The following is a 13619-nucleotide window of genomic DNA, read 5'->3' as shown; positions in this document are numbered from 1 at the left end:
CACATGTTCTCACTTATAGGTGGGAATTGAACAGTGAGAACACATGGACACAGGAAGGGGAACATCACACACCGGGGCCTATTGTGGGGTGGGGGGAGGGGGGAGGGATAGCAATTGGAGATATACCTAATGTTAAATGACGAGTTACTGGGTGCAGCACACCAACATGGCGCATGTATACATACGTAACTAACCTGCACGTTGTGCACATGTACCCTAAAACTTAAAGTATAATTTAAAAAAAAAAAGAGTCTTTTTCTGACCACCTTCTGCATGTTAAGAAAGTTTCTTTTAAGCTTTTAGATAATAACTACTAAAATAAATTTACCATTTATTAAGCATGCAACTTTGTGCCATCTGCTATGCTAAGCACTTAAATACTTGTCTTTGAAAAGTATATACTGATGCCAGCCTAGGCAACATAAAGAGACCTTGTCTTTACAAAAAAATAAAAATAAGCCAAGCGTGGTGGCACATACCTGTGCTCCCAACTAGTCGGGAGGCTGAAGTCGGAGAATTGCTTGAGCCCAGGAGGTTGAGGCTGCAGTGAGCCAGGAACATGCCACCACGCTTCAGCCTGGGTAAGAACAGCTTGGAAAACATAACAAGACCTTGATATATCTCAAAAATAAATAAACATATATGTATATATGTGTATATGTGTGTGTGTGTATATATATATATAAAATGATGTAAACATATGATGTAGGAAAATACAATATAGTAAGTTAAGATTTCAAAAATCAGGTATTAAAACAATATCAGTTTTGTTTTTAAAATATATAAATATGCATAGAAAATCAAAAAGTATATATTCTGTAATAATAAAAGCACTCCCTCTGAGGAATAGAAATGATTGTTGATGTTCATTTCTTTTAAACACTTTACTTTTCTATTTTCCAAATTTGTTATAATCAGTGCTTATTATTTATAAAGTAAGAAAAATGGTAGGAGGCCAGATGAGGTGGCTCATGCCTGTAATCCCAGCACTTTGGGAGGCCGAGGTGGTAGGATTGCTTGAGTCTAAGAGTTCAAGACCAGCCTGGTCAATATTGTGAGATCCTGTCTCTACAAAAAATAAAAATAAAAATAAATTAGCCAGGCTTGGTGGCCCACACCTATGGTTCCAGCTACTCAGGAGGCTGAGGTGGGAGGGTCACTTGGGCCCGGAAGATTGAGCCTGCAGTGACCTGTGATCCTGCCTCTGCACTGCAGCCTGGGCAACAGAGTGAGACCCTGTCTCAAAAAAAGAAAAGAAAAAGGGTGGGAAAAGTATTAAATTTTACTTCAGAGTGAGAATCTTGGTTTAGTTAAAGGAGAGAATTTTCTAATGATAATTTTCAGTGGGTTCAAGAAAAGAAAAAGCAGCTTTTTAACTCATCTGTTTATTCGTGTCTAAAGATAAGGATACAGAATAATTTACTTCTCAAAATTTCTTCTAAGCTCGAGTTCATAATTGTTATTATTCCTTATTTCTTCTTTCAACCAGAGTTCTATATACCCCTGGCCACACTGATGATCACATGGCTCTACTCTTAGAAGAGGAAAATGCTATCTTTTCTGGAGATTGCATCCTAGGGGAAGGAACAACGATATTTGAAGACCTCTATGATTATATGAACTCTTTAAAAGAGTTATTGAAAATCAAAGCTGATATTATATATCCAGGTGGGTAATTTTAAAATTTTTTTATATTTTTATATTTTTAAATAGAGACAAGGTCTTGCTATGTTTTCCAGGCTGTTCTCAAACTCCTGACCTCAAGCAGTCCTCCCACCTCAACCTCCCAAAGCGCTGGGTATACAGGCATGCCAAAGTGGGTAGTTTTTCAAACCTAGCAAACCATTTGTGTCAAATGATGAGGAAGGTTCATTTTGGCTTGTCTCTATGTATTTGGCCTTGAAGAGATAACATATAAGGCCAGGCTCAGTGGCTCACACCTGTAATCCCAGCACTTTGGGATGCCAAGGTGGGCAGATCATGAGGTCAGGAGTTCAAGACCAGCCTGGCCAACATGGTGAAACCCCATCTCTACTAAAAATAAAAAAATTAGCTGAGTGTGGTGGCGCACACTTGTAATCCCAGCTACTTGGGAGGCTGAGACAGGAGAATCACTTGAACCTGGGAGGTGGAAGTTGCAGTCAGCCGAGATTGCACCACTGCATGCCAGCCTGGGTGACAGAAGCAAGACTCTGTCTGGGGGAAAAAGAAAACATATCAACTACTTCTTTAAAATATACCCCTCTTTGAGAGGCCTAGGTGGGCAGATCACCTGAGGTCAGGAGTTCGAGATCAGCCTGGCCAACATGGTGAAACCTTGTCTCTACTAATAATACAAAAATTACCCAGGCGTGGTGGCAGGTACCTATAATCCCAGCTACGCGGGAGGCTGAGGCAGGATAGTTGCTTGAACCTGAGAGGTGGAGGTTGCAATGAGCCAAGATCCGCCATTGTACTCCAGCCTGGGCAACAGAGCGAAACTCTGTCTCAAAAAAAAAAAAAAAAAAAAAAGGAAAATACACCCCTAAGTCCTGTCTAGCTGTGCAGTTAAACTTAAAGAGAAGGCCAAGAGCCATATTAATAACTTTTGATAAAGATATGAGGGTTATTTTTCAACATACAGTTATTAATAGAACTGTTAAAAAGACATAAACTTACATTGAAATGGGAAAATGTTTTCATTCCATAAACCACCGTTATTTTTGTTAACTTGATTTTTATTTGGACCACATTTTAGCTGTGTAACTTTGGGTAATGTTTGACCTCTGAGCTTTAGTTTTTTTAATTTACAATATTGAAATACCAATAGCTTCTATATCAACTATAAAATGGTATCTTTATTTCCATTCTCCAGAAAAAGAAACATGTTAGTGTCTCAGATCTCACTAGACTGTTCTACAACATCAATCTCTCCTTCATCTGAAGAGCTAAGAAATGGCCAGGCGCAGTGGCTCACGCCTGTAATCCCAGCTCTTTGGGAGGCCAAGGCAGGCAGATCACCTGAGGTCAGGACTTCAAGACCAGCCTGGCCAACATGGCGAAACCCCATCCCTACTAAAAATACAAAAATTAGCCAAGCGTCTTGGTGGGTACCTGTAATCCCAGCTTCTCAAGAGGCTGAGACAGGAAAATCACTTGAACCTGGGAGGCAGAGGTTGTAGTGAGCAGAGATCACGCAACAGAGTGAGACTCCTTCTCAAAAAAAAAAAAAAAAAAGCTAAGAAAGACACAGGACCCAACAAAAAGGCCCAAAAGGAAAAAGGGACTAGGTCACTTAACTTTCTAAGTTCTTCTAACTTGCTCCTAACCAAGCCATTGAAAGATCTGTCCATCCAGTATCTTCAACACATTTACACTCTGCGATGAGTTCTACTGCTGGGGGAATAGAAAACATACGGTAGAGCTGGGCATTTAGATTAATATGATGGCATTAAAGGATTGCGGGCTGATAGCTTTGGGGGGGTTTGTTTGTTTGTTTTGCTTTGTTTTTGCTAAAGACAGCTATTTTTAAAGCGAAGAGGGCAGACGTTCAGTGAATTCACATTCAAGCTAAGCTAATGAGAGGCTACCTAGTAAAGATTCTAGAGTGCTTTAGTGAATCCAGTGAACTGGCTTACTAGCACAGCAGTAAATTATGCTCTGTAGCCATAGCTACCATATATTAAAGTCTTCTAGCCATCAGGTTTTGTGCAGGGGCCTTTACAGTTGTCATCCTCACCAAAACCCATGTAAAGTAGGTAGTGGTTTCCTCACCACACAGCAGAAGAAACAGCTTAGAGAGATTCAGATACTTCCTCATTTATTAGCCACACAGCAAATAAATGATAGGTCTGTGTCTAACCAGATCCCGTAATAGGTTAGCCTGCTTCTGGATATTTTGTTCTCAAATATTTAAGAACATCATTCTTGCAGACTTATATAATATATAATATTAATGTGTACTGTCTTAAAGGGGAAGTAAATTATAGTATAACTTAATCTGGGTTGTCAAAATTTCTGACATACAGAAGCCTATACATAGGATTCTTAAAGTTTTACTGTGGGTCTTGTGAATTTTTAATAGAGCTTGGTCATGTACATGAAACTGCTTTTTACATTGTCCTTTTGCAGTATTTTATAAGCTTAGCCTAATGGTCAAGAGCACAGAGTGGTTAAGAGATCCTGTCAGAATCCTAACTCCACCCCTTCTTAGCTATGTAACTGTGGACGGATTATTTACCCTCCGTATGTCTCAGTTTCTACCATAAGAAATGTGTAATAATTGTACCTACTTCATGGGATTCTTGTAAGAATAATGTATGTTAAGCATTTAGGGCAGTGCCTAGCACATAGTGAGCGCTCCATAAACATTACCTATTGTTATTATTGTAGTTGCTATTTTTATTGCTGTGTTTTATTGTTAAATTTCTATTCCATATTTTTAATGTACACAATATTTTCTATAGACTGTATTTGCTATAATTTTCTAATTGGGGGGTATTGTATATAATTTTTAAATCTCTTTCACCTGTATAGCTTTCCAAATAGTTCATATTTGACATTTAGTATGCTTTTTTGATATATCATATGAATTATTTTTAAATAGAGTGAGTTAGCTTCTGTTGTACTTAGTATTTTTTTATCTGACTGAAGTAACTCTTATAATTATTTTAATTCAGGACATGGCCCAGTAATTCATAATGCTGAAGCTAAAATTCAACAATACATTTCTCACAGAAATATTCGAGAGCAGCAAATTCTTACATTATTTCGTGAGAACTTTGAGAAATCATTTACAGTAATGGAGCTTGTAAAAATTATTTACAAGGTAATTTTCAGTTTTCTTATTTGTATGTAGCCACAAATTTATTAGAATTATCTATTCAGTAGACTATAGAAATGATAAACTTATATCCCAGATCAGAAGTTATGCCACTTTTCTAGATTTGAGACCAGCAGCCTAAACTTTCTACAGTGCTAAAATTAAACAAAAACTGGCCTTAGAGAACAAAGATAGCCATTTCGAGCCATCATTGAACTTTATATACTTAACTATGTAGGAGAAACTGCCTAACTATGTAGGAGAAACTATCAACAGCCTGATGATTACATTTTGTAATAATTTTTGCATTATTCTAGCCATCTTGATTATCTTGTGTCCTAGCCTGCACCAAGAGAGGAGGGGTGACCTGCTAGACACAAATATTGGAATGTTAACAGTGAGAAGTAGTAGCAAAGCAGTGAGAAGTAGTAGCAATGCCAAACAATGGAGAAAAAGAAAAAAAAATCAAAGAACATGAGTAAAATAGTATGTAGGGAAAGAGCCTTACACCTCACTGGCCTCTGAGAATATCACTGTATTGACAGCACTATATAGCAGTCAGTATAATTCAGTTTTTCAGCAAATGTTTATTAGATGTCTGCTGTGTAGGCAGCATAGCTTAGAGGTTAAAAATGTAAGCTTTTGTGGCCAGGCGTGATGGCTCACCCCTGTAATCCCAGTATTTTGGGAGGCTAAGTGGGAGGTTTGCTTCAGCCCAGGAGTCCGAGACAAGCTTGGGCAACATAGTGAGACCTCATCTCTACAAAAAATTTTTTAAATGAGCCAGGTGTCATGGAACATGCCTGTGATCCCAGCTGCTCGGGTGGTTGAGATGGGAGGATCACATGAGCCTGGGAAGTCAAGGCTGCAGTGAGCCTACATCGCACCGTTGCACACCAGCCTAGGTGACAGTGCAAGACTGTATCTCAAAAACTTTTTTTTTTTGAGACGGAGTTTTGCTCTTGTTGCCCAGGCTGGAGTGCAGTGGCGCCATCTTGGCTCACCACAACCTCTGCCTCCTGGGTTCACGCGATTCTCCTGCCTCAGCCTCCCGAGTAGCTGGGATTACAGGCATGTGCCACCATACCCAGCTAATTTTGTATTTTTAGTAGAGATGGTGTTTCTCAATGTTGGTCAGACTGGTCTCGAACTCCCGACCTCAGGTGATCCACCCGCCTCAGCCTCCCAAAGTGCTGGGATTACAGGCATGAGTCACTGCGCCCGGCCCAAAAACTTTTTTTAAAAAATTAAATTTAAATTAAAATATACAAAGATATTACCCTGTAACCTAATAAATAAATTACAGGGCCAACTGTCTGTAGCATCATGAAAACTTTCTAAGAATAATTTTACATTTATTCATTCATAAAATATTAATGTGTTTCTGCTATGTATTATTATGCTAAACACTGAATATTCAGTAATGAACAAAACAGATAATGCTGCCGGGCCGGGCATGGTGGCTCACGCCTGTAATCCCAGCACTTTGGGAGGCCGAGGCGGGCGGATCACCCGAGGTCAGGAGTTCGAGACCAGTCTGGCCAACATGGTGAAACCCCATCTGTACTAAAAATACAAAAATTAGCGAGGCATGGTGGCACACGCCTGTAATCCTAGCTACTTGGGAGGCTGAGGCACGAGAATAGTTTGAACCTGGGAGGTGGAGGTTGCAGTGAGCCGAGATCGCGCCATTGCACTCCAGCCTAGGTGACAAGAGTGAAACTCTGTCTCAAAAAAAAGATACTGCTACTGTCTTTATGGAGCTTACAACCTATTCTATCTATAGGAGTATATATAGAATATAAAACAAGATGTATACAAAGTGAAATTGTTAAAAATGTTAAACAAGTTAAAAATGTGTTTAAGATAGGCCGGGCGCAGTGGCTCACGTCTGTAATCCCAGCACTTTGGGAGGCCGAGGCAGGTGGATCACAAGGTCAAGAGATCGAGACCATTCTGGCCAACATGGTGAAACCCCATCTCTACTAAAAGTACAAAAATTAGCTGGGCGTGGTGGTGCTCGCCTGTAGTCCCAGCTACTCAGGAGGCTGAGGCAGGAGAATTGCTTGAACCTGGGAGGCGGAGGTTGCAGTGAGCCGAGATGCACCTCTGCATTCCAGCCTGGCGACAGAGCGAGACTCTGTCTCAAAAAAAAAATGTGTTTAAGATAAACTTTTGCTACATTTTGCTTTTCTTCAAAGCTTTCAAAAAGTTAACTGTGTTCTTTTTTTTAAAAAAAGGAATTTTTTTCACCTTCATTTTTCTTTTAGAATACTCCTGAGAATTTACATGAAATGGCTAAACATAATCTCTTACTTCATTTGAAAAAACTAGAAAAAGAAGGAAAAATATGTGAGTATGCTTCCAAATTTTCTTCTATTACCAGCATTTAAAATATTTTTACAGATGCCTTAGTTTCCTTTGAGGAAAAATAATACCCATCAGAGTTCTCCCATGAATATCACTTTAAGTTGGAGAGACAGGCGCTAGGAAGGTCAGTAGCACAGGGCCAGTGGACCACAAGCTGGAACCAAAAGCTCCCAGGGGAATTAGAATCTCAGTTGGAATTCCAATCCTTACCCACCAGAATGGCAATCAAAGACATGTAGCAGGAAGATAACTTCTCTTCTCCCAGACCCAAAAACCACGAAGAATTTTACATGTGGTAGATTTGGGAACAGCCAAAGGTTTTAAACAGTGGTAAAGGTAGTAAACTTAGAGATGTCAAAGCAGTAATTATGTAATTATTTTCTAGTGTTAGTTTGTCAAACTAATAATCTTTATAGAAATGTAATCCTTAAAATCCAGAATTCTAAGCTTGAATTTGATGTAGAAGCCTTAGCAATGTTTTTACATGTACCGAAAATACCCAACTTTATATTGAGCAACAAAATTATTTTAAGAATGAATGCTTTTTCTAGCCACAAGGTAACTTAAAATTCAGTGCATTTACTTATCTATTGTTAAATTTTTACTCTCTGATTTTCTTTCTACAGTTAGCAACACGGATCCTGACAAGAAATGGAAAGCTCATCTTTAGTTTCAGATTAAAGAAAGCTTTGTTTTATTTTGCTTTGAGAGAATGGTATGTTTTCTTAACTATAGGTTATTTTATAGAGAATATAAAAGTATAAAACATTAAAAATAACCCTAGATATACTTTAAAATAATGTTATATTTATGCTAAAATATGTAAATTACACTATACAACCATATGATAGGTTATTTCTCTAACCTTGTCTTCTAACGTTTTACCAAAAATTCATAATCTAATAGTTTATCAGTTTTCAATAGATTAAATAAAATGATTACTTTAAAAATAATAAAATTTATCTAATTTAAAGTTGATATTATTTTTGGTTGTTAGTTATCTATTACTAGTGATCAGTTATACTGTTTTCTATAGCTACTTTATGTAACAGCACAGATTTCTATGCACCTTTACTCTTTCCTCAACCCTTGTCTCTATCTGTACATAATTGCTTTGTCTTGATGTTTCTATCAACTATATCATGACTATCTATTGGTTCCATAACTCTGTATCATGTGTATTTTCTTATTCTGGTATACCACAAATGATTCATGCAAATGAATTTTTGGTGATTGAAAAATATTAAATTCCCAATTTAAAGTATTATATGATAAATAATTATTTCTGTAATCCATTAATGCAACCAACATACTTTCCAAGTTTAAATCTTAGTATGTAAATAGTCATCAGCTTATACATGAATTAGGTACCAAAAGTTTACATTTAAATTAAAGGATTATAAGATAGGGCATTTTTTATATTTTTATATAAGTAGTGTTCTTATATAGTGGTTAGGTTCACAAGGTAGTCCACCAATGCTTACTTAACTTATACAGTTCTCAAACTACAATACTAAAATAAGCCCAGAATCCTGAGTGTATTTTGTTTACTCTTCCCTAAAGATTGAGACTTCAAAAATTTTTTTTTTGTTTTATTTGTTTGCTTTTGAGACAGTGTCTCTCTCTCTCTGTCACCCAGGCTGGAGTGCAATTGCACAATCTCCGCTCACTGCAGTCTCTACCTCCCAGGTTCAAGCAATCGTCCCACCTCAGCCTCCTGAATAGCTGGGACTACAGGCACATAGCACCACACCTGGCTAATGTTTTTATTTTTTATACAGACAGAATCTCACTATGTTGCCTAGGCTGGTCTTGAACTCCTGGGCTCAAGCAGTCCCCCTGCCTCAGCCTCCCAGCATGCTGGGATGATAGGCATGAGCTACCACACCCAGCCAGACTTAAAATTTTTTTGATTTCCTTTGGCAGCTTCACCTCTTTCTGCCTCTTTTCCCAAGGTCCCTAGCATTTTCATGCCATCCTAATACACTTATTCTCATGCTTTGAAGACCTAGACCCGTATTCCTAGAACTGGTTCTTATTACAAAATAACTTATAAACTCAAAAACAAAAGCAACCTGATTGAAAAATAGACAAAGAACTTGAGTAGACATTTCTCCAAAAAAGATATACAAGTGGCCTATAAGCACATGAAAAGATATTCATCATCACTTATCATTAGATAAATGTTAAAACCCTGAGATACCACTTCAGGCCCATTACGATAGCTGTTACTAAAAATTAAAAATTTAAAAAAAAAAACAGAAAATAACAAGTGTTGGCAAGAATGTGGAGGAATTAGAACCCTTGTGCATTGCTGACGGGAACATAAAATAGTGTAGCCACTATGGAAAACAGTATGATACTTCCTCAAAAAAACCTTTAGAATTACCATATGATCAGCAATTTATCTTCTGACTATATACCCAAAAAATTAAAAGCAGGGACTTAAACAGACATTTGTACATCCATGTTCACAGCAACTTTATTCACAATAGCCAAAAGATGGAAGCAACCTAAATGTCCATTGAAGGATGACTGGATAAATAAAATGTGGTATACACATACAGCAGAATATTAGTTCTTCTTAAAAAGGAGGGAAATTCTGACGTGGGCTACAACATAGATGAACCTTGAAGACATTATGCTAAGTGATATTAGCCTGTCACAAAAGGATAAATACTATACAATAGTACTTATAGGAGGTGCGTAGAGTAGTCAAATTCATATAGACAGAAAGAATGGTGGATACCAGGGAATAGGAGGAAGGGGAAATGGGAAAATAGTGTTTCATGTAAGAAGTTTTGCAGTTTGGGTAGATGAAAAGAGTTCTGGGGATAGGTGATAATGGTGATTGCAAAACACTGTCAATGTACTTGATGTCAATGATACTGTGTTAGGGTTCTCCAGAGGGGCAGAACCAATAATATTACTGTATATATAAAAGGGAGGTTATTAGGGAGAATTGGCTTACACAGTTACAAGACAAAATCCCACAATAGGCTATCTGCAAGCTGGGGAAATAAGAAGCCGGTAGCCTAGCTCGGTCCAAGTTCAAAAGCCTCAAAACCAGGGAAGCCAACAGTGCAGCCAAGGCTGAGGCCAAAGGATTTATTCTTTTTTTTTTTTTTTTTGCAACAGAATCTCACTGTGTTGCCCAGGCTAGAGTGCGGTGGTGCGATTTCAGCTCACAGCAACCTCTGCCTCCTGGATTCAAGCAATTCTCCTGCCTCAGCCTCCCAAATTGCTGGGATTATAGCCCCAGCTAATTTTTGTATTTTTAGTAGAAACTGAACTGGTTCTTATTAGAACTATATTTTTAATTTCACCATGTTGGCCAGGCTGGTCTCAAACTCTAGGATTCATTCTTGATATGCCTCTCTTCCTCCTCTTATAACCAAATCTTCACCAAGTATGTAATGCCTATTCCACCTCCAGAATGTATCACTACCTCTTACCCCACCAATACTCCTTAGTCCAGGCCATGGTCCTCTCTTGCCTGAACTAGTGCAATCAATTCTGGGCTTCCTACCTCTATTCTTGGAGGAAGTTGGGGAACAGGGGTGAGAAGGGCATTCTGAGCTGAGGAAATCTTACGTAAAAGCCATGGAATTATTGTCTTTTTATAGTACTGTGGCCCACTTCAGATACTGCAGGCTGCAATTAGATATATTGGAAGAGGGGTGATAATGGAAGGCTAGTACATTTATTGTTTATGGAAAGAGTCTAGCAACTGAGAGCTTTAACCAAAACAATGGCATTCATTAAATGTCTGCTTTGTCCTGGGTACTGGGCCAGGCCCTGGGCATACAAAGGTAAACAAAGGAAGCTCATATTTTAGTTATGAAGACATACAATTACCATGTGCTAGAGTAAAGGAAGAAGAGCTAACCTGGCTGAGTTATAGAAAGCTGCTTAGAGGACCCTGAGCTCAGTCTTAAAAGATGAGTACATGGTAGGCAGACGAAGTTAGGCGTATTTGTATGAGAGACGAGAGGAATTGTTCTAACTGGAGGAAATCGTGTATGCATATAAACAGATATGGCAGAGCATCATTTGGTTGGGGAACTAATTTATACAACTAGAATTTATGGTATTGTGTGTTGAGGCCATAGGGATAACAAGAATCTCATGGGAACACAGAATTCACACAGAAAGCAACGTATTGTCATCCAGCCATGCTTCATACAGATTGGAGTATATATACTTTAGGAATTGGAAAGCAGTTCAGGTTCTGGGGCAATTCTAGTGTTATTTAGTTGTATCCTCACAGCAAGAGTTGGCCCTCTTCTATTATGGTGATTTCATTCCTCTATTCATTTCCATTACTTCAGACAATCACTTTACCTTCCGTTCAGAACACCCGGAAGTTTTGGCTGACTCATTTTCTGTTTATTCAAGAGTTTCCGAAGCCTGCTTGTCGTCACCTCTGCCTTCTCTCTGCATATCTTCAGCCTCTGTTTGGCAACTGAGTAGCCCTCTTTGTATCTCAGGTACTGATCTCCTCATAGAAAACAATCTGATTGGTGTGTCTGTTCTCTGTTTGAGAGAATTTTCTTGCCACACTTTCTTATATGTTACTGACCAGCCTTTATGCTGACTGCTCTGGACCAATCATCTGGGACGAGAAGTTTTATCAGAAGGGGACAGGGACCCCATTGAACAGAGGCAGTGGGGAGCATAAGCATTCTGAGATTTGGTCTTTTCAGTATAGTGGGGGAAGGAAAAAAACAGAAGAGGTACCAAGGATACTAGAATAAGGGATAAGAGATAGGATAAATATTTAAGAAGAGGAATAGCACTTAGAAACCTATTAGATATTGAGAGATGGGGGATCAGGCAGAAAGAGAGAAGTCTAGAAGAGCTATAGATTTCTGGCTTGGGCAGCTGGGTAGATGTTGGTAACCAGATTGAGAGAATAGAGGAAATGGGACAGGTAGAGTACAGAAGAGAAGAAAGATGCATTTTACTACAGATACAAGTTTGAAGTACCAGGAAACATCCAAAGGGAGATACCTAGTAGGCACTCAGATATATGGAACTGTAGCTAAGCAGATAAGATATATTTTGTTACAGGTAACAGAAACTTATTTCAACAAGCTTAAGCAAAAGGGGAAGTTGGTTGGCACATGTAACCAACCTGAGAAGAATAAGGGTAGAGCAGAGCCAGGCCTGTGAACAAGAACAGATGTTTACATCCCATCAATACAACCCCAAACCTCTCACCTCTATTTATCTTTGCAAGTAAGAGACCCCACAGTCAACTGGGTTCTTCACGTGATGAAGGACATGGACATGGTTATGGGAGCTCTGGGCTCATGTTATTTTTTTTTTATTATTATTATTTTTTTTTTTGAGACAGGATCTTGCTGTATCACCCAGGCTGGAGTGCGGTGCCACAAACATGGCTCACTGCAACCTCTGCCTCCCGGGCTTGAGTGATCCTCCTGCCTTAACTTCCCCAGTAGCTGGGACCACAGGTGCAGGCTACCATGCCTGGCTAATTTTTATTTATATATTTTTTTGTAAAGATAAAGTCTTGCCATGTTGCCCAGGCTGGTCTTGAACTGAGCTCAAGCAATCCTCCTGCTTCAGTCTCCCACAGTGCTGGGATTACAGTCATGAGCCACCATACCTGGCCTCTAGGCTCATATTCTCACCACTCTATAACCAGCAGAAAAAGCTGGTTTGTCTAGCTTCAAGATGAAAAACCCTAGGGGAAGAATTCAGTGATTTATACTGGCTCATTACCCATTCCTTAGACCAGTCCCTGTGGTCAAGGAAACATTAGGTACTGCATTTAGCCCAGCTACCCCTGTGGCTGGAGTGAGCAAAGTCTGTTCCCAGAAGAAGACTGTCACAGGAAGATTCTGGACAAATATAGTTACCTTACTATATAACTTTGCTTTCTTTCTAATTTGTGTAAAATATATAATAAATAAATCCAATTTTTCTGCAGCAATTTACAGAATGACTGGGTCAACTCTGTGCAACGTTAATCGTTTCTGTGTATTTCTCTTGCGACTTTGAGTATTTTGAAGTCATCTCTCCAGAAAAAGTTAGTGAAGTGGCTGGTAGCAGGGAAGGTAGAATCCTGGAGAACATGTGAAAAGAATCAAGGGCAGATAGTCTTATTTCTGCCAGTGCTGTTTATCAGTGCCCCCTCCAAAGTCTGTGCTTATAAACACAACACATCAAAATGAGACCTGCCGCCAATTTTCAGGGAATGTTGGAGAAGGAAAACTCTCATTATTATCAGTCTTTCCCTCCTATTCTATTTTTGCGGGTGCTTGGAAGGATACTTTTGCTTTAACTTTTATTTTAAAAAATAGAGATGGGGTTTGCCATGTTGCCCAGGCTGCTCTAGAACTCCTAGACTCAAGCTATCCACCAGCATCAGCCTCCCAAAGTACTAGGATTATAGGCACGAGCCACCACACCCAGCCAATAC

General features: G+C 38.9%; 1 protein-coding gene across 1 annotated transcript in view; it reads left to right on the top strand.

Annotated features, from left to right (window-relative positions):
• The window catches only part of LACTB2 (lactamase beta 2), a 31578-nt gene extending 23429 nt beyond the window's left edge, over positions 1-8149 (top strand). Inside the window, exons 4-7 of the mRNA XM_003831335.5 lie at positions 1490-1668; positions 4659-4807; positions 7072-7153; positions 7798-8149. Of these exons, the coding sequence (XP_003831383.1) occupies positions 1490-1668; positions 4659-4807; positions 7072-7153; positions 7798-7841 (454 nt within the window). The 3' untranslated portion in view covers positions 7842-8149. The remainder of the gene's footprint in view (positions 1-1489; positions 1669-4658; positions 4808-7071; positions 7154-7797) is intronic.
• The last annotated feature ends 5470 nt before the right edge of the window (positions 8150-13619 follow it).

This window comes from Pan paniscus, chromosome 7 (assembly GCF_029289425.2).
Source record: "Pan paniscus chromosome 7, NHGRI_mPanPan1-v2.0_pri, whole genome shotgun sequence".
NCBI lineage: Eukaryota > Metazoa > Chordata > Mammalia > Primates > Hominidae > Pan > Pan paniscus.
The sequence above is the reverse complement of the archived record's forward strand: the minus strand, read 5'-3'. Positions and strand labels throughout refer to the sequence as shown.